The following is a 27,542-nucleotide window of genomic DNA, read 5'->3' as shown; positions in this document are numbered from 1 at the left end:
GGTCTAATAAAAAATCCTATGTTTATCACTCTACATCTATACCCTGCCTTCCTTTCCACACTGGGGGGCAAACTCACCTTACATTTCTTGTTTTTCTCCATTTTAACCTCACAACAACCCTATGAGGTAGGTTAAGCTGACAATGAGGTCACCAAGCAAAACTTCATGGTGGAGTAAGGATTTGAACCTGGGTGTTCCAGCTCACAGTCCTGACACTAAGCACTAAAACATGCTGGTTCTCAAATGTTACTTGATGGGGCTTATTCCCAGGAAAATGTGCCTTCTTCCGCCAGTGAACAATTGTCCTCAAAAAGTAAGAAAGCAAATGTGCCAAGTGAAGATTTTTTTCATAATGGGAACTAGCTTAAAAATATATATAATAATAATAATAATAACAATAACAAATAATGCCATTCTCTAATGATAATTTTTTAGAATCACAGAATCATAGAGTTGGGCCATACAGGCCATCTAGTCCAACCCCCTGCTCAACGCAGGATCAGCCCAAAACATCCTAAAGCATCCAAGGAAAGTGTGTATCCAAACATTGCTTGAAGACCGCCAGTGAGGGGGAGCTCACCACCTCCTTAGGCAGCCTATTCCAGCCTGCCTAAGGATGCTTCTGATCCATTTGAAGCCATTTATTTCTTTGCATATGCATCTTATATAGTAAAGCACTCTATACATTCATTTGTGTCCTTTCACAGCTGTCTTTTTCTGAGAGATTATTTGGTAAACAAAAATGGTAAGCAACCCTTGATTTAAAGAGGGTGGAAAAGAACTTAAGAAAACAATTTATATGGGTTAAACCCTTGCGGCGAGCAGCGTTGCCTTTCGTCTCCTTCCTACATGCGGGGAGAACAGAAAACACGATCCCATCTTTTGCTCAACTCCAGCAGGTGAGCGCAGGGACACCCTGTCTAAGGGCAAGTCTTTGCACGGACTAGGCCCCGTCGGTTACCAAGAAACACAAACAGAGAAGAAAAGAAGGCCGACTTAAGCGCGTGCGCGTCCACGTGAACGCTTGGGCTGCTGCGTCGACTGAGCTGGTTGCGCCTGCGTAGTCGGGCGTCGGGTGGCCAAGTCGTTCCGGCTCCAGCTCGGCTCGATACTCCCGCGCATTTGTTGAAGTAAAGCAACAGCGGCAAGAGGCGCGGGAGGAAGATGTTGTGGAAGGAACGTACAGCGCATGCGTAGCGAGGCCTAAGACAAGCAAGAGGGTGGGGGGGAGGAGGAGAAGAGGGAGGATTGGCGGCGGCGACTCTCCCCGGTTTAGCGCAGCTGGAAAGAGTGAGGGAAAGCGACGCCGCCTGCGTTGGGCACTTTACGGTGCCGGGCGCAGCCGAGCCAGAGGCGTCAGGGCGGCTTTTGGGGAGGGAGGGTAAGCTGTTGCTTTCCCTGCCTCCTCCTCCTCCTCCGTGAAGCGCTCTCTTCTCTCTGTCCCCGCCCGGGACCGAGTCTGTTGGCTACAAAATGGCGGACGGGGAGCTGAATGTGGATAGTCTCATCACCAGGCTGCTGGAAGGTGAGTGTGTGTCCGCGGTGGGTGAGATACGGAAAGGGACCTGTCTGCGGTAGAGCAGTAATGCCTGGGAGGTGAAAGGATTTCTTTCAGCGTGGTGGGGAAAGTTTCCTTCCTTCTCCCCCCCACCCCCAGCAAATGGGATCGAGGGGGAGTCTCCCTCCAACTAACTACGAAGGGCATTCAGACGCTGTTAGGCTTCCGGGGACCGCGGAAGGTATGCTGGTGCGTAAAGTGAATATTCCCTGCCTTTGCGAGGCGGCAAAGAGGGTGTCCTCCTAGTGTGACACCCCCCCCCCACCCTTCCACCCCGCAGGAGGACGCGCATGACTAATATCTGTTAGAGCCCTCATGTGTAAAAACATCAAAATATTCACTACCCTTGCAGTAACGTGAATGTGAAAACACAAGGGGAAACGTTTAATACTTGACTTTAAGATGTGATCCTTTGTTTTCTTACGCCGGGCTGGCTTACATACATAGTGCTACAAAATAGGCGAAGCCGACCTCCCACCAGATTTTCTATAGCCTGCTTTCTCTCTCCCCACCATCCTTCACTCTCTTTACTATAGCGAAGGGTGAGGTAGGGAAGCGTAGGTATAAGTAGGAGGTTCCTTTTTTCAAGCTCTCCTCTCCTCCACTGCCATTGTTTTTGCAAAGGCGGCAGAATAGTGCTGAAGACTGATAAGAAAAAAAACAATCGATTTATAAATAATAGCAAATACAAATTTTGGACCCTTAACATGTTGCTTTTTCATTAGACTTTTTGAAAGTGAATTTTTTCTTCTTGATGGTTAATGTGCATATGTCTGGTGTAATACAACTTCAGTTCTTACTATTAAGTTGATTCCACCTTGTAGTAAATGCAGTGTTCTCATTTTTTTTCGTTTGCAGCTGTTGAACCATGTTTATTTTATTTATTTATTATTTTTATTATTTATTTAGATTTATATACCGTCCTCCCCGAAGTTACCAACTCTTTTCTACTGTCACTTACACCTGCATGTTGTTGTGCTGTATCCAGTATTTTTCCTGAAATCTTGCATGATGTCTTATATTTATAAAACTTATGAGCTTGTTTGCTGGGTAAAACAATCAGATATAGAGAACATGGATGTTTAGATACAGTTCATATCTACTTTAATTCAAATAACTTACATTTGTGTGGTGTTAGTGTATAGTTGTATTTACTTAATGTGTTTATAAACCTTTCGTTCTCCTGATAAATTAGAACTTCAGCAGACGTGTTGTGCCTCAGTTACTAGTAAGACAGAACTCAAAATCACAGAAAAGATTATGTTGCAACAGAATGTCAATACTTCCAGATTGAAACAGTTGGCTTAAATCTGAAGAACTGCTATATCTACTTATGCACCAAAATATCTTTAAAAGTTCTCGGAATAGCACAAAGTGCCAAAAGCAGATTAATACTGTGTTTCAAAGTACATTGATTTAGAATTCTGGTTGAAGTTAATGCAGTTTGCATCTTTATCCCTCATTCAATGGTGGTGGTGATCCACTCATGAAAAAGGCGGATATGGATTTGGTCCAGTGGATGATTAAAAGGCTGCTGTGTGGAGACAATCTGGATCATTCAGCTGATTTGTGCATTGCTTCCTTGGCACCACCCATATTAATATTGCCTTATAATGTCTTCTATAAAGCACATCATAGCAGTGGTCAACTGTTTGGGATGCAAACAGAGGCTAGGTGGTACCTCCCACTGTCATGGATGGTGGGGAAGATAAGGGGAGGGAACCTGGCCTGTATTAAGGTGTGTCATCTTTAACTTATGCTTGAGAGTTTATCGAGGCAGCAAGATGCTTCTGTTCCCCCGCCTTTATAAAACCTGTGAACAATGAGCATGCTGTAAGATTTGCACTTTGGTGTAGTGCCAATGTTGTTAGTTTTGGGATACCAGTTCTCTGCAAATGAACTGAATTGTGTTCTACTGAAACAGCAGGTATTAGTTTGACTCGGTTCCGACCAGTAACTGGAGATGGTTTTACTTCAGTATAAGTACTGTGATTCTCAGGTTGACTTTGATTAGAAATATTTTGTCTTCAAGCATAATTCTTTGTCTACATTTTCTCTACAGTTCATTTCATTTCCTGATCTGATACTGAAGAGCATCCTAGATGCTGAGGATTTTTTAGGATTCAGAGTTTCTCTTTATGTACTTGTAATTGTGATACATAAGGGTATCTTAATTAACATGACTTTAATAATGCTATGGTAAGATTACAGTATGTTAAAGCAAGAGTTTTCCAGTGTCTTCTCATAATGTGACAAAATTGCATGAGCCGCAGTTTAAGGTGCTACTGTATTCTTGCTCTTTTTTGCTACTACAGGCAGACTAACAGGGCTACCCATCTTGATCTAGGCTCAGTTTAGTCATTTTGGCTCCAGGGGGAGAGTTCAGACCTGATTTGATCTAGAACACACTTATTTGTCTTTTTGGCAGTCTGTGGTATTCATAAAACTTCCAACACTGCATTTTAAAGATATCAACTTTATTCCTGTCAGCTTTCTTCATAATCCAACTTTCATACCCATACATAGTAATGAAGAATAGTATGACATGAATTAGCTTGACCCTGGTTGCCAGCAATGCATCCTTAAACTTAAGAACCTTTTCTAGCTTGTTTATGGCTGCATTTCCAGTCTCAAGTCTCCTCACAGTCACTCCTTTGATGGTTATAGCCCATTTTCAAATGTTCAGAAGACTTGGGAAAGCTTTTTTCTTCAATATTTGTCAGATATAGCTCCATCTGCTTGAATATAAGCCTAGCCATCTATGCATTTACTTCAAGAACTGCTGTATTCTTGTTTTTGTTTTTTGGATGGGCTCCCTTGAGATTATATACAAGACTAGGGGCCAAACCCGTTGCATTCAGGAATACAACAGGTGCTAGATTGGGAGGGTGGGTTGGAAGAACTCTGCGGAAGGCCTCCCCCCAGGGCCTGGAAAGGCTGCAGCCAGCTGTTAGGGAACTCACCAGCAGGGTCTGCTCTCATGCAGCAGTGATCTGCAGTCTCCAAGCCTTGGAGGGAAGGAGGAGGGGGTGGTCAGGGTTGGGGTACGGAAGGCATATGGCTGGCCGCTGGACAGACAGGCAAGCGGGTTGGAGGAGGAGGAAGCACTTGGGTGGCCTGAGCTGCCCTGAGTGGGTGTTAAGCGCTGAGTGCCACTTAAGCCATGAGACATGCTCTTCCTCCAAGCCCTTACCAGAAATATATTATGTGGAACAGATATGGCAAGCAACACATAAATGGCTGCTTTTCTGTAGCACAAAAATGTCCTCTCCTTTCTTGATTAGACTCATACTTGAGCATATTGCTTGTAGCACTAATTAGTAACTGTATTAGATTCTAAATACGAGTACTGGTAAACTTAGAGAAGCACTACTGAGGTTTCTTAACTCCCTTACTGAAGTTTTCCTATTGGAATACAGTTTCAGTCACTTCATGTAAAATGTTTGATAGCTGGATCTGCTGAACTCTTGATTTTAAGCTGCTTTCAGTTACTGTTTTTCCTGCTGCTATGCAAAACACTTTCTAGCCTTAAAAGGCTTCATTGTGTTGGTCCAATAAAAGGCATTGCATTACCAGTATATGCTTCAGTTCTGGCTGCAAAGGATAGTCTATTCAGCATGCAGAATTGCATGAAGTACAGAAATTCTTAATTTTATGAATGTGCATTGTCATTGAAGTAAAACTCCTGAATACAGAATCAAGTGTAGAACTTCAGCCTATGAACGTTTTTCTTAGGAGAATTTGGGAGGAGTCCTGATGGTTTCCTAGCAAACATTCTACACAGCTCTGAACTGGAATTTTTTTCCTCCTTTAGTATCTTGCACTAAGTCACTGACTACAGTGAACGTTTTAAAATGTATTATTACTTTTGTCCAGCAGCCTAACTCAGCATCCTCTGATCTGATATTGATGGCCATAGATGCACTAGATAGCATTCACATAAGCTTGATTGCATTTGTGTTCTGCCCTCCCATAAGGCTCCGGGCAGTTCACATAGAACGTAACAGAGCAATACATCAGACTCATTAAATATAATGAATGAAAGGTAACAGTAATAACAACAATAAAGAGAGAAATAAGATTTAGCATAATTAACAATTTAACATGCCCATGGTTGGTCCAATCTGTCACATGGGTTCAGGGAGGGAGGATTGGGGCCCAGTAGCCGTTATTTAGTTTTGGTTGACCTCAATCAAATGTCTGGTAGAGAAGCTCCCTCTTGCAGGCCCTGTGAAACTGTTTCAGTTCCATTAGGTTCCTGATCTCCTCTGGGAGCTTGTTCCACCAGATGGGGGCCAGGACAGAAAAGGCTCTGACTCTGGTTGAGGTCAAGCAGACTTCCTTGGGGCCAGCGATCACTAGCTGGTTGGAGGTGGCAGAGCATAGAGCCACTGATAGTTGTACTCCGTCCAGCTTCCTTGCTTGGTCCCTTCCTATATAGCCACAGACCTCCGTGTTTGAAGGATTTAGCTTCAGACAACTCTTGAGTCACCTCATCACTGTTTCCGGGTCACTGGCTATTCTGGACCTAGTGCTGTAAAGTGTCCCTTACATCAGTGGTCCCCAACCCCCAGTCCGGGGACCGGTACTAGTCCCTGGATCAGTTGGTACCGGGCCGCGGTTCCCTCACCCTCCTTGGGGGCTGCCCTGCCACTCTGCTGCCGCCTCACCTATGGTGCTCTCCAGCGGCCGCCATGGCTGGGGCTCCCCCATGGTGTGGCACTGCACAGCTGCTGTGGGCAGCACCTCCCAGCAGGTGGCGGAAAGTCAGGCTGGCATAAGTTTTAGAATTTGGGGGCTTGCGTCCATCAGATAGTACCAGAGCATCTTATGCTTATTATGGATGTCTCAACTCACTTTAAGGATGAATATTAAGGTATGTTGTATCTAAAATGCTGTATCTAAAATTCCCCATCCCAGACAGGGCGCACCCCAAGGGCCTTAACGTTTTATTAATACTGCTCCTGCGGAAAGGTTACAGATGTGATCAGCCTGTTTGTACTAGAATTCAGGGGATTTAATGTTACAGACCAGCATCCTACTCTTTATACCTGATAAAGGTATATATTCTAGTACATTAAAAAGCATAGAAAATTTGTGGCAGCTTTCCATAGATTCATGGGTATATGTGTTCAGCAATGGTTCACATTTATGTAGGAAATGAGTCGTTCACACAAAGAGTTTACTAGGTGGAACAGGCAACATCTATGAAAAATAAGAAACCGTGTATGTTAAACATGATTTTAAATCATACATTGAGGGGAATGTAGATGACCAGAAACAGTTCAAGGAGCTTGGCAATCATTACAGTTATTACAGGTTTCCATAAAATACCCACCATCTTGCCATTGGCAAGCAATCTGAGGCACGTCTTCCACAATGCTGAGTAAGAGATTATATAGGTACTGGCCCGTCACTGCATCTTGCTTTCTAAGGTACTTGGAAGCAGTAAGGAAATCTAGTTTCTTCTAAGTCCATCTGAAGGAAGGTGTTGGAGGCAAGACCCTATCCTCTCCATCAGTGGTATACATAGGCTTTATAGATGCAGATAGGACAGAGACGCTGCTGCCAGCACATATATGGCATTCCACAGGGAGCAGTCCTCTCTCCAATCGTATTTAACATCTTCATGCACCCTCTGCTCAGCTGGTGCAAAGATTTAGGTTGGGTTGTCATCAGTATGCAGATGACACCCAGCTTTTCCTCCCAATGTATGGCTGCCCTGATTCTCCCCTAGAAACCTTAGCCAGAAGTCTGGAAGCAGTGATGAAGTGGCTCAAGCAGAGTCATCTAAAGCTCAAGCCTTCAAAGACAGAGGTCCTATGGCTGAACAGGAAGAGTCCAAGTGATGAAGTGCATTTGCCCAACCTGGATGGGGTCCAGCTATCAGTGGCTCCACTGCACCAGGAACTTTAGTGTGATTCTTGATGCCTCCCTCTCGATGGAGGCACAGGTCACACATGTAGTGTGACTGGTTTTCTACCATCCATACCAAGCCAAACTGCTACCACCCTACTTGACACTGGAACACCTAGCCACAGTGATCCATGCAGCAGTCACCTCTAGATTGGACTTGCTCTATGCAGGCCTACCCTTAACCTGGATCTGGAAGCTACAGCTGGTCCAGAATGGCCAGAATCTTCACTGTACCACCACGGACATCCCATATATGGCTCACTCCAACAACTGCACTGGTTGCCAGTTGAATTCTGGATCACGCTGCAGTGGGGGGTTTGGGGGAAGGAAGAAGAACTTCTTTCACTCACAAATGCTTGAGCATGGGTGGGGCTGAGGTAGACCAAGCCTAGGATACATTGTCACAGCCATTATGCTCAAGATATGTGCTGAGAGCAGGTGACTTAATAGCTGTCCCCAAACTTGGAATTAAGAATCACTTTGGTGAAGATGAATATAAAAGAAGGGAACGAACTTTTGTTCTACCTTCTTTTCACTAAAGTGAAGTGAAAATGTCCTCATATCTGTTTGTAGCCCTTGTTCCTCATCTGGGGGAGGCACATGTTGCCCAGCCACCCAAGCTGGCACCTACGCCTGTCTGTGCTGCCATTTTCTGTAGTTAGCTGCATTACACAGAAATTTTATTCTATTCCAAGTTGTGTCCATAATTTCAGTAAAAGCTTTATTTGGTGCTTGATTATCCAGAATACTCAAGACAACTGGAATTGCCCAAAAGGCAATACCTGTAAACATTCAGGTGTGCACATGCTCTTTGTTGTCATCAGGTGACATCCTTGCTTGCATCTGTCCTGCTATTTTATTTTAAACTGCAGGAAGCCAGCGGTTAAGTGTAGTGGTTAAGTGCGGTGGACTCTAATCTGGGAAACCATGTTTGATTCCCTACACATGCTGCCAGCTTGGTGACCATGGGCTAGTCACACTTCAGTTAGAGCCTCTTTTAGCCACACTTACTACACAGGGTGTCTACTGTGGGAAGAAAAAGGTGCTTGTAAAATGCATTGGAACCCTGATATAAAAGCCCAGCTCCTCAGCGTGCTTGCTTGTCTGCCGCTGCATAGGATGACTAGGAGGAAGAGGATTTGGTCACTGCAGATTCCAATAGGTATTAGGTGGGGCAGAGCAATAAAATGGATTATAGGGATAGGCATAAACTGGACAAACCTGGTTCAATTTGTACTGAGGTGGACTCCATTTTCAAAACAACCCAGGAGAATGGCTCCATGCTGGCAGATAGTGGTCACCTTGCTATCGGGGAGAGAAAAGGAGTGGTTCTTAGTCTGTGGTGGAGGCCATGATCACAAGAAACATTACTTGACCAGTCCTAGCCAGCAAGCACAGTGACAAGATTAGCACTTCCTCATCATTGCAGTAATCAGCTATGCACGTGGAGACGGTAACAAAGGAAAGGACCCCTAGATCCCTGGAACAAGGGAAAATGAAGAACCTACCAAATAAGGCCCCTGGCTGTGCCCGATTTCAACAGCAGAGAGAGAAATGTTGGCTTTAGAGCCCTGGTAGAGGCAATGGGAACAATCTAATTTCCACCACCACAAAAATGAGGCCCAGTCATAGGACAATGGGGCGATTGAAAGATGATTTTTTTGGGATACAACTGGGCTGTGTGTGGGAGGGTTTGGCCAGGGTGCACTGAATAAAGGAGAGGCCCAATGGCTTGATCTGGATAGCCCAGCCATGCAAGGCTAAGAATGGCAGAGAACCCCCCCCCCAAAAAAAAAAAACCCTAAAGGGGAAGGGAAAACACCAAGGAAATAGACAGCAGGGAAATCCCGCTGAAAAAATTACAATGTGAAAGAAATTCAATACTGGTTTTCCCACTCTTTGTAACAAACCAACCAAAACTGAATTGTAACACAGAGGAGCCCAAAGTAAAGCCTCTGGCCCTTGAGTGAGTCAGCTGTCTAAGCAGCCGCCTCACCACACCCAGTAGAAAAGCTCTTTTGTGAGTACACCTTCTCCATCCAAATCCACAGTACCAACAAACAGGTTGCATGCTAATCCTATGCTTAAGTAGATCTTAGTCCAATGGCAATACATTGGAACTCTGCTATTGGCAGGCAGCAGTGCCTGTCAAGCTTTTGGGGGGGGTATTTTTCCAAGGCTAAAAAACACCATATCCACCATTATCTCGCATTTTATGTGCTAGCGTTTCTGAGTGGGCCTCAGTTGCACCCCGAAGCTCAATGATTTCTTCAGAGACTATGTGTGTGACAAACGTTGCCTCCTAAGCTCCAATATGGCCAGAATTTGATGTGAATTTTGGTTTGTCACGTAGTTCATGCTTATCCGTAATGCAGCCTTTCTCAATTTTTTTTTCCATTGAGAAACTCCTGAAAGATACTTCAGGCTTCAAGAAAACCCAGAAGTGGTGTGATTGTGCAGAATATGGTTGGGAAGCATAGCTGTGTCCATGCCCACCTGGGTCCCCTCCTCACTCACTATAGGCCCATCATTGGACAGGTTGATATTGCCATATGTGGTCATATCACCCAATAAATGTTTAACATTTATAAAAAATACCACCCATTTGGGAAACCCTTCCAGAGCCATCATGAAACTCCAGGGTTTCCTGAAACTCTGGTTTAGAAAGACTGCCTTAATGGATTATTCAGCACACTTGATTAATCAGCAACCCCATTAGTCCTGGATAACAAATCTATAAATATACATTTTAACTTGCATAGCTTTGGGACAAACATCTCTCTGTGTTCTGTCTTATCTTCTCAAAAGAGGAGCAGCTAGATTGGCTCAGTAATTTTTGGCTTGGTTGCTCTGAAATTTATATTATATATTATAATATTTATATTATCAACTGTGGTGCCCAAAAAGAGCATTTTATTGATCTGATGACATACTTTAAATCAGGGGTAGTCAACCGGTGGTCCTCCAGATGTTCATGAACTACAATTCCCATGAGCCCCCTGCTGGCTGGGGCTCATGGGAATTGTAGTCCATGAACATCTGGACGACTACCGGTTGACTACCCCTGATTTAAATTACAGATTTGTTAAATTTTGCAGCGACAGAAAAACACTTTCCCCCTCAATGGGGCAGAATGAGAAATTGGCAAACTGAAATACATCCAATAATATGCTGTCGAGCCTAAGCTGTTTCTGCTGTTTAAAAACGTAAAATGCATCATATAATACAACAGCATATAAAATTGTACAACTTGGCATATTGATTCAATTTACATTTTACCTTCATTTTGTATACGGACAATTCCAAGGTTACTCAGTACTTGAGAGTTGCAAGCTGCTGCATCATATGCTACTATAGCATGCATTAAACTTTTGCAATCTAAGGGACAGGAAAAATAAAAATAAGTAGTCAAATCACAACTAAAGATTGCATTAGTCTAGCCCTGGTACCTGCCAAGGTTGTCTTGTATATTGAACCAGTTAGCAGCCACTAGTTCCTGAATTTCTCATGGCTAAACCACAGGCCATATTTCAAACGATGAAGATGGGAGTGTCAGCTAGTAAGTGTTTACCATGCACTGAAAAGCAGAATTGTAAAGTTGCCTGGAGCAGTGAGCTTTATTGTATGTTACATGCACTTCTCTTTTCTAAAAGAGCTATCATCAGAGTTCATAATATCTATAACAATTTAAAAATCATTTTAATGGTGGTTGATTCATCAGTGCTGTAGCTGAAAGGTAGTACAAGTAGCTACATGTGTGTTTGGGGTTTGTAGATTTTTGTTGTATATTTTTGGTACACTATCATTTTCAGTCATAATATACTGTAGTTGCTGTTAAGTATGAAAGCAGTTTCCTTATGTTGATATATATGGGGGGGGGTGTCCCCCAATCATTTTCAGTATGTGTGTTAATTTGAGCTTGCTTCGTACAGGGCCAGGAGATGGATTAGTAGGATATTGGAAGAAAGATTGCTCTGAAGAAGTTGCTTTGATGCTGGATTTGGAAGGTTACAAACCCTAGTTTTACCAAGCCATTTACTAGTTATTTACCATGTTGTTGCTTTAAGTATACTGTGTTCCTGGGGCTCCCTTAATTTTTTTTTTGCCGTGTTCTCACTTCAAGAGTACAAGCAACACTATGAATCTGTATATATAAAATATTATAGAAAATGAGTGGGATTAGGTTTGGTATGCTGTGCTTTCTGGACTTCTCTTCTCTGCAACATGTACCTATCCATGTACATAAATAATCTGTATCTCAGTGCAATACTTCATGCATCATGTGCTCTGATTCTCTAAATTGGGGGTAATCAACCTGTGGTCCTCCAGATTTCCATGGACTACAATCCCCATGAGCCTCTGCCAGCATTTGCTGGCAGGGGCTCATTGGAATTGTAGTCCATGGACATCTGGAGGACCACAGGTTGACTACTCCTGCTCTAAATAGCCTGAATAAATCACCACAAGGCTTTTAAAATTAAATATGCCAGTTTTTAGTTACTCTAAACCAGCCTTTTTCAACCTTTTGACCATGGAGGAACCCCGGAAGTGATGTCATCTGTCCACACCTCCCTGCCATGGTGCCCCCCAAAAGTGATGTCGTTGTAAGTGACATCACCACTTGTGTTAACAGGCAGGCTTGAGGGGGGAGAGACAGGACACAGTCTAAGGGGGAGTAGGTCTGTAGACCCCCCCCCCGGCACAAAAACCACAGGAGAACTCTTGCTCAGGAGGAGCCAGCGAAAGCAGTGGTAGCATCCAGTTCCCTAGCTTGTGTTCAAATCCATTAAAGCAGGAGGGGAAATGCTGTGGACCTCTGGGGGGTCCATGGACCCCTGGTTGGAAATCCCTGCTCTCAAATATTGGCTTGGTTTACTAGGCAAAATGTTATTTGGAGTTCTTCAAAATCTAATTGCCTCACTAATAAAGCCATATACATGGCAGCTTTCCAGATTCCTTGCATCTGTGTATGCATGTATGTGGTTCTACAATCTTCGGCTGGCAGAAAAACCAGGATGTAGACTAAATTCACCTGTGCTCTCAAGCTGAGCATGCCCCCTCTGCACAAAGATGGGAAAGGTGTTGAACACTGGGGCAGAATAGTCTATTATGCACCTCTTACCTCCTACTTGTTGGGTTATTTCCTAGCTTTCTCTTATTTGAGTTTACTGAGGCTTGTGATGTCAAAAACACAGGTAGTGTTAGCATGTCCTGCACTTCTTGTTATTGATATAAAAGTTTAGCAGTCAGTACAGAGCTGATTACCTTGAATGGCCAAACACAATGTTTTATGTCTAGGTTGTTGTGCAGTTGGGTAGCTAATATAAGGGTTCTCTGCCGTTGGTGCGTTGATTATTGTGATGGGCCCAAGATGAGACTGAGTGGCTTCGCCTTAGCAGGCTGAGAATGAATGGTATTCAATCTATAATTATACTAATGCTAATTTCACCCTGACCTGCATGGCCTGATCTTGAAATATCTCAGAAGCTCAGCCCTGGTTATGATTTGAATGGGAGAACACCAAAGAATACTAGGGTTGCTACACAAATGCAGGCACTGCCAAGCCACCTCTGAATATCTCTTGCCTTGAAAGCCTCATGAGATATTGCCATAACTTGGCTGCAACTTAATGGCACTTTCTACCACTGCCCATATCAGTCTCAGAAGCCTATACATTTCAGGTAGGAGATGTTCCCCCTTCAGTTGGCAAGCAAAAATGCCAGCCAACTAATTATAACCATATCCAGCTCAGAAACAGCCCTTTTGTTTTCCCATTGTAGAAGTTTCTGCTGCATACCTCTCTGCTGTGTTGGCTTGAAAGAGTCTTTGAGGCCATAACACAAACAGTCTTGAGTAGCTCATTATGTTTGATTTTAACTTATACTGAGAATTTGCATTCTGGAACACTATGTACAGAATTGCCTGCTATAAGGGTGGTGGTTTTTTGAGAAATCTGAAACAGATTTCCCAATTCTAAAATAAAAGTGAGCCAAGATTGCCAAGGCAACTGGGAGACAAGGGTATTCCACTTTAATCTACAGGAGTCTTTGCAGTGGGATTTTTCTTAGCAAATGGTGGCGTCAGTTGAAGGGCAGGTTTAGCCCGTGGAGAGTTGGCAACCAGTGCTCTATTCTGCCATTTGTTTCTACCTAGGCATGCTGATTAAGCGGTTTACTTGTTCTAAAGACTGAGGGTATAATGATTTTTATATGTTTTATATCTCAAATAACCTTTACTCTCAAAAATGTATATTCCCACACTCTTCTTAGTCTCTAAGGTGCTACTAGATTTGAATCTAGTTCTACTACAGACCAACAAGGTAGCCCTCTGAAACAGTTAATATTTGGAGTTACTGCACTGACCTGGCTAGCCCAATCTTCACCTTGAAAACCCAGTGGGGTCATCATAAGTCAACTGTGATTTGCAGCCCTGAAAGGAATAGATGTAAAATTTCTGGAAACGTGGAAATGTTTGGAAAGGAAACAATCTGAGGCCCTTCAACAGTTTTTTTTCCCCACATTGTCAAGTGGCTTGTATCCTAGGTTCCTGTAGACCTGGAAAACATACAGACCACTGCCATTTTGTGGATAAATCTTTCGCATCTGCTGTGACTTAGATTCTGCAGTTGGTGCAGTTCAATCTCAGGATGCCATTGGAGTGCAGTCTGGTCCTAGCTGTGTGGATGATTTTCTGATGGCTAGGCTGATGAAGTGGACAGCTTGATCAGGAGTGTGCAGTCCACCACTTCTAGATTCACCCTGTAACTGGTGGTGTCGAGGTGGTTGAATGGGTATAGGAGGCCATAAGCTCCTCTGCATGGGAGTGTGTAGTTCTTACTTGACAAAGACATTCCAGAAAGCCCAGCTCAAGCTTGATAAGCCTCGGGTACTGCAACACCCAGGCGGCCGCCGCCTCCAGCAGGCTCGTCAGGGCATCTGGAGGTGCATTGGGCGGACGGTATACCAACCAGATGGCCAGACTTTCGACCGAGCCCACACTAATTTGAGTAAAACAATGTCTTGAAAAGTTGATCATTTTCAAGGGCCTCTTAGTGTTCCTTATTAATCACATAGAATAAAAATGCACACCAAATAGAATTGTTCATTGTCATCAATCAACAAATAACTATTACAGTATTTGCTGGCGTATAAAACTACTTTCCCCCCCTGAAAAACATGCCTCCAAGTGGGGGGGTCGTCCTATACGCCGGGTGCACTTCAGTTGGGATAGACATAGCTGCCCATAGTAACCCATAGTACTGTAATGCAATGTAACAAACTCTATATTTTGAGTGGAAATGTTGGGGGGTCGTCTTTTACGCCCAGTCGTCTTATACGCCGGCAAATACGGTAACTATTCAGTGGGATTTTTGTTGCTGACCGATAAGACATTGACAGGAACTGATGTGCTGTGGTTAATTCTTCCCCACATGTTCCAGACCACCTGTTTTTCAGTCATGTAATTTTGGTCATCACTATGTTCACACACACAACACACACACAATAATTTTGATGGGGTTACTGAATTAAAATGTAATTATATTGGTATATTGATTTTTATTTTTAAGAATTTCTATTGAGGCAGAAAGATATTGTTAGATCTGCCTTGCTCCTTTTCTGTGAATACCATGCATGATAACCTTATAGCTTGCATACTGATAAGGATTGACCACTTCTTCAACTAAAACTGAGATAACCGGAAAACATATAATGGTTTTATTTACAAGCAGATATTCAGAAAACTAGAAGCTTTTAAAGTGCAAAGTAGCATTTTTTTGGATATTTAGCATGTATTAAATATGAACATTCACAGTTTCCTTTTCTCTTTTAGTGCGAGGATGTCGCCCTGGCAAGATTGTGCAGATGACAGAAGCTGAAGTTCGGGGCTTGTGTATAAAATCACGAGAAATTTTCCTTAGCCAGCCCATTCTCCTGGAACTTGAAGCACCGCTGAAGATTTGTGGTATGTGATAATATTTGTCTGCAAATATCTACTTATGAACAAGAACTTGTCTTGCAATTTGTGTTACAAATTCATCTGCTCTTCATGGTAGATAGCTCATCTAACAGTAAAAAAAACCTGGTAAAAGAATGATATTCATATCTGGTGTCCCAAAAATATATTTAGCAGAGGTGTAATCTTGTATATTTGAATGAATTGTGTTGTAAATAACATTGGCATTGAGGGCTTCTCTTACATTAGGTCTTGTACAAACAGAAGATTGTGCAGTCTTTAAATACCAATCTTATTTCCATGTCATAAAAGCGACCAAGGTAGCAAGCTTTAGATTTTTTTTTCTTATTCAGTCTATTAGTGCATTCATTTTGCAGTAAGAACTAAAATGAGCCACTCTTTCTTTAGTTCTTTGGCCTCAGATTATTTTCTGGGCAGTTGAAGAGGTGTGACAGTATGCCACTGTTGTCTCTTGTTTGGATTCTGTCCATCCTCCTAAATCCACTACCTGAGTTCTGTTACTTCCAAATGAACAATTGATATTAAAAACACAAAATCTAACTCTCATGCTAGTTTAGTTTTAGAATCAGAATCATAGAATCATAGAGTTGGAAGGGGCCATACAGGCCATCGAGTCCAACCCCCTGCTCAACGCAGGATCAGCCCAAAGAATCCTAAAGCATCCAAGAAAAGTGTGTATCCAACCTTTGCTTGAAGACTGTCAGTGAGGGGGAGCTCACCACCTCCTTAGGCAGCCTATTCCACTGCTGCACTACTCTGACTGTGAACATTTTGTCCTGATATCTAGCCCAGTGGTCCCCAACCTCCGGTCCGGGGACCGGTCCATGGATTAGTCGGTACCGTGCTGCGACTCCTCCTCGTCCTCCTCCCCAGCTGCTGCCTCGGGCTGCCCTGCCACTCTGCCACCGGCTCACCTTTGGTGCTCTCCATCAGATGCCAAGCCTGGGGCTCCCCCTTGGCGTGGCACTGCACAGCTGTTGCTGGCAATGCCCCCCAGAGGGTGGCAGGAAGTCAGGGGCACTGGTGGAAAAGCAATTGGAGCAGGGACTCAGGCGGCAGCGACATCCCTCAGCAAAAGACTACCCTCCCCAAGGCCTCAGTAAAATTGTCAAGCGTTGACCGCTCCCCGGTGATAAAAAGGTTTGGGACCACTGATCTAGCCTATATCATTGTACTTGTAGTTTAAACACATTACTGCGTGCCCTTTCCTCGCAGCCAATGGGAACAGCATCCTGCCCTCCTCCAAATGACAACCTTTCAAATACTTAAAGAGGGCTATCATGTCCCCTTTCAACCTCCTTTTCTTCAGGCTGAACATTCCCAAGTCCCTCAACCTATCTTCATAGGGCTTGGTCCCTTGGCCCCAGATCATCCTCGTCGTTCTCCTCTGTACCCTTTCAATTTTATCTACGTCCTTCTTGAAGTGAGGCCTCCAGAACTGCACACAGTACTCCAGGTGTGGTCTGACCAGTGCCGTATACAATGGGACTATGATATCTTGTGATTTTGATGTGATGCCCCTGTTGATAGAGCCCAAAATGGCATTTGCCTTTTTTACCGCTGCATCACACTGCCTGCTCTTGTTTAGTTTACAATCCACAAGTACCCCAAGGTCGAATCCATGCTGACTTCCTTGGATCGCCAAATTATCCTCCAGATGTTTGCGGATCGCTCGCTCCCTTTAATATCTGCTCCATTATCTTACCCACAACGGAGGTCAGACTCACTGGTCTGTAGTTTCCCGGGTTATCCTTCCTCCCTTTTTTGATGGTCGGAATAACGTTTGCTCTCTTCCAGTCCTCTGGGATATTTCCAGTCCTTAAAGAAGTCCCGAAGATGGTTGTGCAAGTTCTCCGGAAAGTTCTTTGAGCACTCTCGGGTGCATTTCATCCGGCCCAGGGGATTTGAACTCATCCAGTGCAGCTAAATGCATCTCGACAACCTCTCTGTCCATGTCAGCCTGCCACCCAGACACTATCTCTTGGCTACTGCCATCTCTAGATGTGCCTAAACCCTTTGACCTGTGGGAAAAAACAGATGTAAAATAGGCGCTGAGCCTTTCTGCTTTCTCTTCATCCTCCATTAGAGTTTGTCCATCCGCACCCAACAGTGGGCCTATTGCCTCCTTTACTTTACGTTAGCTCCTCACATAACTGAAAAATCTTTTCTTGTTACAGTGGGCTTCCCTGGCCAATCTTAGCTCACTCTCAGCTTTGGCCTTTCTGATGATTGATCTACAGTGTCTAGTAACCTGTAGGTACTCTTCTTTAGAGCTCTGTCCTTCCCTCCATTTCCTGAACATTTCCCTTTTCTTAGTTCCTCTTGACGTTCTCTGTTCATCCAAATAGGCTTCTTAGAGCTCCTGCAGTGTTTTCGTCTTTCTGGGATAGTCATTGATTGAACATGCAATAGCTCTTGTTTGAGTAGCACCCACCTTTCACATGCTCCAATCCCTTCCAGCATTCTTGTCCATGGTATGACACTCATCATGTTTCTGAGTTTATTAAAGTTTGCCCTACGAAAATCCAACATCCGCGTCTGGCTACAAACTTCCTTGGCTCCCCATCTCAAAAGGAATTCTATGAGGGCATGGTCACTTCCCCCTAGGGTCCCCACCTCCTTCACCTCATCCACCAACTCTTGCCTGTTTTAATTTTGACTAAATCTATAATTTGTGAGTGATTAGATTTGTTCTAATTCTAGTATTTCAGAATCAATTCACAACCCAGTTATAGTAAAAAGTATATGTTGTGAGTCTAAAATAATTTAGCATCTTGTTTATTCTGAGGAAAGGTCTTGAGGCTTTTCTACTCATGCTAGGCTAGAAAACAGTTACTGACATTGAGTTTTAAAGAATTAATATTTTTAGTTCTTGACTTACTTTAAAAGTCAGTAATGTTCACCATCTATCAAACTGTGTACAGCAGTGGTCCCCAACCTTTCTGAGGTTGGGGACCAGCAGGGCATTGGGGCGCGGCCCACGGCCCGTGCGGCCCACGCCCACGCATCGGGCCGCGCCCGGCCCTGATTCCCTCTCCCCGCTCTCCCGCAGTAAGAAGCTTCCCGGGCCGCAAGCTTGCGGCCCGGGAAGTTTTTTACTGCGGGGGGGGGGGCGGGGAGAGGGAGCCGCGGCCCAGCGCCATGGCCTTCGCGGCCCGGCACCGGGCCGCAGCCCGCAGGTTGGGGACCACTGGTGTACAGCATGGTAAAAATAGTCATTAGCATGCAGAGATTTAGTAATTGCCAATGGAAAGATTATGTTAGTGTTTCTAAACTTCTTTATCAGAATTTGGCACAAATTTTTACTCATCATGTAGAAGAAGAGGAGTTGGTTCTTATATGCCGCTTTTCCCTACCCGAAGGAGGCTCAAAGTGGCTTACAGTCACCTTCCCATTCCTCTCCCCACAACAGACACCCTGTGGGGTGGGTGAGGTTGAGAGATCCCTGATATCACTGCTCGGTCAGAACAGTTTTATCTGTGCCGTGGCGAGCCCAAGGTTACCCAGCTGGATGCATGTGGAGGAGCGCAGAATCGAATCTGGCATTTTGGAAGGGGGGCACAAGTAGACATGACTGCATGTGGTCATATCACCTGATAAATGTTTAACGGATCTATTGTTTTTTGGGGAAAAAGAAACTGGGGGAAAATGAAATATACACATTCCTATCAGATGTGAATTCCTTTTTACTGTGTGACTATGTAAAATGCATTATTTATAACTTATTATTTAGTGTATAAAATTCCATAAATACTCCAATTTAAAGTGTCATTTTTATATGAAATCACAGGTATGCTCAGTGCTTGAGGAGTTGCAAATTGCTGTACCCTTTGCTACTCTAGCACAAGTATCTTAATTTTTTTGCCATCTGAAAAGTAGGGGGAAAATTGAAGGCAGAAAACAAATTCTGTAGTAAACAAAAGGAAATGTATTTGGAGGGAGATACAGTTGTAATAGGTAGGATTACGAGCACATCATTTTATTGTAACATCTCTCAGTGAAAATATATATCTAGTTAGTTATCCTACTGGTGAAGAAACACGGAGGGAGTCCCCTTTAACCACCAAAAAAATGCTTTTAAAAAAATCATGACATCTGAATCAACAGAAGTCATGCAGGTTTGGCTGCAATAGGAGATGAATTGGCAGAGATTGAGAGAAAGCTGACTGGATCTTAATACAAAGCTGTTTATATAATTTTACATTGGAATATTTTGTTGTGTGACATAAACATGCATGAGGTTATTGTCAATACTTGTTTATGTGTAAAGCTTGCACTGACAGTAGATAAATGAATTTCTTAATGAATAGCTGCTTACTGTAGCCAGTATAGAAAAACAGATGGTTTTCTGTCTGATTGCAATATTCAGTTTGATGGGGCATTTAAACAATACAATGGCATTATGAGGATCTGGAGAGAAGTTAGGCTACATTTAGAGTTCAGTTTTTTAAATTGTGATTGCAACTAGGATTATCTCTATGTTCCTGTTCTGGAAAATTCTGGTCATGACTTAAATTATGAGATAATATGATGTAGGGGTTAAGATATCCAGCTCAGGATACCCCCCCCCCAGTTGGGCGACGGGCGTATTCTAGCCCGCCCGCGGAGACTTATGGATCCAATTGGATTCCGGAATGCTCTGCGGGACCCGATGCCTCCTGCCGACTCACTAGCGGCTTTGGTGGCGCACTGGCAGTCCCGCCTGACAGCTGCTATAGATGAGATCGCCCCTAAACGTCCTTTCTGCCCTCGACTCAAACGGGCTCCCTGGTACACCGGGGAGCTACGGGAGAAGAAAAGGGAAGTGAGACAACTGGAGCGAGTGTGGCGGAAGACTCGCGACGAAGCTACGAGAACAACTTATCGCACGCTTATGATGGCGTATGAGATGGCGGTGAAAGTGGCAAAACGTGAATTTTTTGCCACGGAAATCGCGTCCGCAAGCTCTCACCCTGCCCAATTATTTAGGGTAGTTAGATCCCTTACCGCCCTTGAGGGGCGCCAAAATAATAGCAAATTGGAACTCGGCCGTGAGGCATTTGCGAGCTGTTTTGCGGACAAAATCTCGTATCTCCGCCGCGATCTTCCCGCCACAGTTAATACAGTAAACGAACTGGAGGCCTGTTGGCCGCCTTTGGAGGTGACGTTTGATGGCTTCAGACGGCTCTCTTTATCCAAAGTGGACAAGTTGCTAGGCTCGGTTAGGGTGACCACTTGCCCCCTTGACCCCTGTCCATCATGGCTCCTCAAAGGAGGCGGCCAGAAGATAGGAGGCCAGCTCAGGGACATTATCAACCTCTCCCTGGAGTCCGGGGAGTTCCCTGAGCAGCTGAAGGGGGCAGTGGTTCACCCTCTCCTGAGGAAATCTACGCTGGATCCGCGGGACCCCGCCAGCTATTGCCCAGTGTTGCACTTGGCGTTCCTGCCCCTCTAAGACGGAGGTCCTGTGGCTGGGACGTAGGGGGCAGGAACAGGAAGCACGCTTACCCACCCAGGCAGGGACGCAACTCACCATCATGTCCCAGGCCAGGAACTTGGGTGTGACCATTGATGCCTCCCTGACTTTGGAGACGCAGGTCAAAAAAGTAGCGGGCCAGGCGTTTTCCCACCTTCGCCAGGCCCGACTACTAGTGCCCTACCTGTCCCCCGAACACTTAGCCACAGTAATCCATGCAACGGTCACCTCGAGAATACATTTCTGTAACTCGCTCTACGCGGGCCTTCCCTTGTCCTTGATCCGGAAACTTCAGCTAGTGCAAAACGCAGCTGCTAGGGTCCTCACTGGCACACCTTGGAGGGCCCACATCCAGCCAGTACTGAGGCAGCTGCACTGGTTGCCAATTGCTGTCCGGATCCAGTTCAAGGTTCTGGTTCTAACCTTCAAGACTTTACGCGAGTTGGGACCCACATACCTGAGGGACCGCCTATCGCCCTATGCCCCCCGCAGGGCCTTGCACTCTGCGGGTGAAAATCTGTTGGTTGTTCCCAGCCCTAGGGAAGCACACCTGGCCTCGACCAGGGCCAGGGCCTTCTCTGTCCTGGCCCCGACCTGGTGGAATGAGCTCCCGGGAGAGCTGCGGCCCCTGCGGGATCTTTCAACGTTCCGCTATGGTTGTGGCTGGGGCTGATAATAGATCTATGTCCCCCCCCCCCCCCGGGGACTTGGGTTCTGGACCCGAAGCAAAACATCATCAGGACCTCCTCTCCACCCGCTAGTAGTGGGAGGGGGGGGGAAATTGAGCTGTCGTTCTTGCCATGCCGACAATATTGGCAATGTTATTATTGTTTTTATGGGGTTTTAATGGGGTTTTGTGATATTGTTACCCGCTACGAGCCGCAAGGGAGTGGCTGGATATAAATATAATAATAATAATAAAGATATGGTTTTATGATAGCAATAATTGGAAATCTGGTCACTAAAATATTGAACCCAGGAGGTTAAAAATGAGTCTGGATCTTAAATGTTTAGGTTGAAAAATTGTCAAGATCTAAGGTTTAATTATTCAACACATTACAGCATATTTATTGTTGCTGTTATTTATGTAATTTTTAAAACTCTTAAATGCATGTTTATACATAGGAATACCTAATCTATCTAATGCTAAGAATAAAAGAAGAGACCTGCTGGATCACATCAATTGCACACAGTATTCCAAATGAGACCACACTATTACAATATTACAATTACATTACAATTTCAGCTTTTTCTTTCTCAATCTTCTTTCTTAATAATCCTTAATTTAGGCTTTGCCTTTTTCATTATTGCAGTACACTGGGTTGACACTTTCCTTGAGCTATCCGTCACAACCCCTAGAATTTCCCCCCTCTCAAGTCTCGCATTAGCCTATACTTGAAGTTGCCTTTTTTTTGTCCCAATGTGCATCACCTTACAGTTATCAACACTGAACAGCATTGTTGCACACTTTTCACTTTGTTACTGCTTTGACAAAGAAATTAAATTGTAGCAATCTGGTTCAAGTGAAGCCTCTTTTGTACAGGTTCAGCATGTCACATAAAGTACATCAGTGGCTAAAAAAAATCTAAAGCCTTGTTCCTTTGTACCACTTTCTCATCTATGCATTGAGTCCACTGATCTTGCCTGTCTAGCTGGCCCTGTACATAGACCCAGCAGTAATTCTATGAATGCTACCTTTCAGGTCCTTGCTTTTAACATTCTACCTCCAGGACCACATGACTAGATTTCTCAGTGTCATTGGTGCCAAAATGCACAATGATTGCTGACTCCTCCCTACCTCTATATCAACCTATATCAATCTCAACTGAGATATGTTGGCAACTTTTGCACCAGGCAGGCAAGTCATCATGCAATCAGAGTGCCTGTCACAGACTCAATTCTCAGTATTCCTAATGATTGAATTACCTACTACCCACTGCCCTCCAGAGGTATCCTGGAAAGAATATTGGAAGGGGTCCCTTCTGAGGGATCATGTTCTTCCTCCTCAGATTGACACCTTCTGACCTCAAGACTCTTATTCTCCACAACAGCTGACGAGCTGTCACTGCAGAAATGGGATTCTGGCAAGTCCCTGAAGATTTCTTCCCCAAACTTCTTTATCTGCCTTAGCTTCTCCAGGTTGTAGCCCTAGCCTCAACAAAGTACTCTTAGAACCATATGCTCCATACTGTGAACATACATCCACAATTTCCACAGAATTCCACATGTAGATAATCATACATATAGAATTCTCTGCGAAACACGGTATAGCCCCTGCTGGCTTTTTACCGTCATAACTTGTTAGTGGTTTAAAGATACATAGGTGAAGGATTTCTAGCTGGTACCACAAGAGCCTCTCACTGGTAACTCAGCATTGGTGTTTCTAAGATGTTGGCCACTGACGTAATGGACTGCATGTGGAGCCCACAGCCTCGGCTGCACAATGCCACCGCCCACCAATACAAGTCTTGGCTTTATTTCCCTGCCTGGCATGTCCCGTGGCACTAGACCATGCTGGGCAGGCTGGACCAGAACCAGCCACAGCACAGCTACTTACCAATACAAGCCTCAGCTTGCCACCCCACCCATCATGTCCTGGTGGCTTCTTCTGTGCCTCTTTCCCCTGCTGCTACTGTCTCTGGGTGGAAGAAGCAGCAGCCAAGGAGTGGTGGGATGAGAAGACTATGGGAAGATGGCCTTATTTATTTTGGTTCTTTTTTGGATGGGGCATTGCAGCTGAAGTGTAGAGTGAGGAGATGGGGGGTGGGGGGTTATTTTATTTGTACATTTTTGTAGATAAATAAATTAGACAGTGTCTGGGTAACTTCACTTCTGCATAGCATGGCAGGAGAGATTGCTGACATTATTTCCATGGTACCTTGAAGCCTGAAAAAATACCTCAGGAGTTATTCCATGGTGAAAAAGTTGAAAAAGGCTTACCTAGATTGATGGAAAATGCTTGGACATGATTCCCAGATCAATAGTCCTTTGACTTGCTTTTCTGCACACACCTCTGCCTAGGAAGAGCCCTATGGTTCAGAGTTCTGCAGCCCCTGCTTCCCAACAGAAACAGCATATGGTGGGGCCTGCAGTTAGCCCTGGGCAAACTAAATTTGCTTAATGAGCAACAGGCCAAACAAAAGACCTAAACAGCTCCAGTCAAAAGCACCACTCTCCAGCAGGCTATAAGTACCCACTCACCCTCAAACTGCCCTCTCACGAAACAGCCTCAGTTAATGCTCCCCTGTAATTTAGCAGCTTAAGAAAGGCAAACAAACCCATTCACCTTCTCTGCAGCTCTCTCTTCTGGGTTCTTTCTCCCAGCCCAGTTATCTCAGTTCTGCCTTTGCCTAGGCGGAGCCTTATTGTTAGCAACTGAAGATTGTCTAATATAAAAATGTAGTAAAATATTGTCTTTCATTGCACTCATTTCAAAAGAAGAAAAAAGTCAGCTCTTCTCCAGTTGTCTTTGTAATCTCTAAATTTTCCGATTGGAAATGCTCTCAGGCTTTCATGCTGTACGTTTTTGGGATATTAACATTGCCTTAAGATGCTTTTCACTTACTCGTAAAAAAATCATAAGAGTTTTTTTCAGTGCTCCCCCAATTTTTCTGTTGAAAAAAAAAATCCTGGGGATTGTTTTTTTCCAGTCTCTCATACTGAAGTTCTGGGTTTTTCCCTTTAAGCTCTGAACAGTACTGTAGTATTACTACACCAAGTGGTGCAAGTGGTGTTCTATAAATGCTGATATTATCCTTACCATAGTTCCTATATATATTTTTGAAATACTCATCTGGGCAGTCCTGCCCAGTCTCTCTCTCCGCTGTCCAGACACAGGAACCCTCCTGTCAACACACCACTTCTGGTGCAGCGGGCCAATCCAGATATGCCCAGCAAAGCTGGGCGTGCCTGGATTGGGCCGGCCTGCCTGCCTCCTTGAGGTCCGCGCCCAGCCTCGCCGCCAGAAGTTTCTGGCAGCTGAGGAGGACACAGACCTGCTGAGGAGGCCGTGTCCACCGGCAAGGACCTTTCTCAGCCCACTTGGCCCTTAAACGGCTCCCAACCAAATACTAGCCAGGGTTAGCTCTGTTTAGTTTCAGAGATCTGATGGGATTGGACTTGCCTGGGATAGCCAGGTCAGGGCTTAAAGAAGCAAAAGATTAGCAACATAAAAGCAGCAGAGATGACTGTGAATAAGTACAAGAAGGGAAGGGTTAATATGGGGATTAGATCCCTTTCCTATTTCATTCAATGTTCTCAAGAATCAGAGTAGAAAACTAATTAGTGTTCAGCTCATCTTAGAGCTTAATATGTCACCAGCATAGTGGGCTACTTTGGATCTGAACTCGTGATACTAATATCTGAAATCTCAATTTTCCTTTCTTTTAGGTGACATTCACGGTCAATATACAGATTTACTTCGATTGTTTGAGTATGGGGGATTTCCACCTGAAGCCAATTATCTTTTTCTGGGAGATTACGTGGACAGAGGCAAACAGTCCTTGGAAACCATCTGCTTATTACTTGCATATAAAATCAAATATCCAGAGAATTTTTTCCTCTTGAGAGGAAACCATGAGTGTGCTAGTATTAATCGCATCTATGGATTCTATGATGAGTGTAAGTAAAACTTCCTAGAAAGCCTCCTAGTGTTCAGAGGTGCTTGTGTTCCTTTAGAGTGTATAGTAAAACTTGTTATATGAAATTAATACTTTGAATTCCTGTTTACAGGAATTGGACTTTTGGGATGTCTTGTAATGCAAGTTTCTTCCACTTAAAGAGTTGCTTTGTATTTTGAAAATTTTATGCAACTTTCCAGAGACCTGTTAGCACTTTTTAAAATGTTAAGATGCAGCGTATATTGTATAGGTTGGCAGACTGAAGGCAGTCTGGGGAGGCCTACGTTCAGAACCCCATGGTGATTCTAGGCCAGTCACACATTTGCAAGCTAATGTATCTCCCAAGGTGGTGAGAGAAAAGCCATCTGAGCTGCCTTTTAGACAAGCACAGTAAAACAGCTATAAAGATACCTTTCCTGTTAATCTGTAAATTAATTTTAAAAATATGTTGAAACACCATTCAGCAACATCGACTAATTTTTTCCATAGAAAAAATTACCTTCACCTCTTAACCATTTTGTCATGTTATGGGCATGAACAATTTATTTAAGTCTTAATAGGCTGCTCTTCCAATTCCATTAGGTAAACGGCGATTTAATATCAAGCTCTGGAAGACATTTACAGACTGCTTTAATTGCCTGCCGATTGCAGCTATTGTAGATGAGAAGATTTTCTGCTGTCATGGAGGTATGCAATTTTTTGTTTCTTCGTTGTGTTTAAAAAAATTCAATTCAATTCTTCCATTTACCTCCAAGCTAATTTCCAATAAACTGGAATAGCAACAGGATCCAAGACAAATTGATAATTTCCGTGTTTTCCAGAAATCCTCCTAAGCAATTATGGATGCATAAGGCATAATACCTGCAGATTTCAGCTGTTAAGGTAACTTTCAGGGCATGAGAGTCTGATTTATTTCTATAATTCCCAAAAAAGCTAGAGATTAAAGTAAATTTATAGATTTAAAGAGGCTACATAGATGTTTCAGTCTCCAACAATAGCCATGTTTTGCGAGGGAAGAGTCAGTATCTCTAAACCTAAAGTGTTACATCTTTCAAGCTGTATTTTCAGAAAGCTGGGTTTCTAAATAGTTTTTCACTATGAAGAAGAGGAGAGGCAGCTTTAGCCTATGTGAAGTCTGTTCAAGTAAAAAAAAACAGTTTAGGGGCCATATCTAAGGTCATTGGTCCCTACAGTGGGAAAAACTGTTAATTTTCAGAAATCAGCAGTGCTTAATGCTATCTGAGGGAAAAGACTCTTGAAATCAGTGAACTGCAGGAAAGATCGAAGTAAAGAAACCTTACTTCTTTTTTACTGGAGCTAGTTCACTTTATGGATTGATGATGATGATGAAGCTAGCCATTCAATCGAGTCCAACTCTTGGGGATCCTGTGGCTCAACTGTCACTATGATTGTCCATCTTGCACCACTTCTTTTATAATGTTGTGGCCAGTGGCCATGTTGATTATATCTAACTACCATATTCTTTGTTGGCCTGGATTCCTTTTACCACTGACCAAATGGCAAAGTCTAATTTCAGCAGACAAATAGGAGCCAAAATAAGGGATCCTGTATCTTAAAGATATCCTAGTAGACTTGTATATTCTGCTTACCCTGCAGTTTTAGCCTTAAATTAGAAATTGGTTGTATGACGGACTGAGGTGAATTGATTTAGATGGCCTTTAAAAAAAAATCATGAAATCTGTGCACTATCCATCCCAGATAATGGTATTTATATTTATTTTTAGAAACTTGTAATGTTCATCTATGTATTTATTATGCTTTTAACATGATTGGATATCAGTTGTCATGATTTCCTTCAAAAACTGCTTGAAAACATTTGAGTAAGTAGTGACTGGCCCTAGGCAAAGAACCTGGAAGAATGTTGCCATACTCACCTTTCTGTGTTGCCATCTGGACCAGTGCAGTGGAGTATAATAGATGCTCCATGTGCCTGCAAATTCCCTGGCAGAAGAAGAGTCTGTCTGTAGTACGGTAGTCTGGAATAAATCTGGTAAACTGT

At 43.8% G+C, this 27,542-nt stretch overlaps 1 protein-coding gene across 1 annotated transcript in view; it reads left to right on the top strand.

The window, feature by feature from the left end:
- The first annotated feature begins 1,055 nt into the window (after window positions 1–1,055).
- PPP1CB (protein phosphatase 1 catalytic subunit beta) overlaps window positions 1,056–27,542 on the top strand; it is a 44,446-nt gene continuing 17,959 nt past the window's right edge. Inside the window, exons 1-4 of the mRNA XM_077341436.1 lie at window positions 1,056–1,525; window positions 15,305–15,436; window positions 25,293–25,523; window positions 26,105–26,209. Of these exons, the coding sequence (XP_077197551.1) occupies window positions 1,474–1,525; window positions 15,305–15,436; window positions 25,293–25,523; window positions 26,105–26,209 (520 nt within the window). The 5' untranslated portion in view covers window positions 1,056–1,473. The remainder of the gene's footprint in view (window positions 1,526–15,304; window positions 15,437–25,292; window positions 25,524–26,104; window positions 26,210–27,542) is intronic.

Source organism: Paroedura picta, chromosome 1 (assembly GCF_049243985.1).
Source record: "Paroedura picta isolate Pp20150507F chromosome 1, Ppicta_v3.0, whole genome shotgun sequence".
Taxonomy (NCBI): Eukaryota; Metazoa; Chordata; class Lepidosauria; order Squamata; family Gekkonidae; genus Paroedura; species Paroedura picta.
The sequence above is the reverse complement of the archived record's forward strand: the minus strand, read 5'-3'. Positions and strand labels throughout refer to the sequence as shown.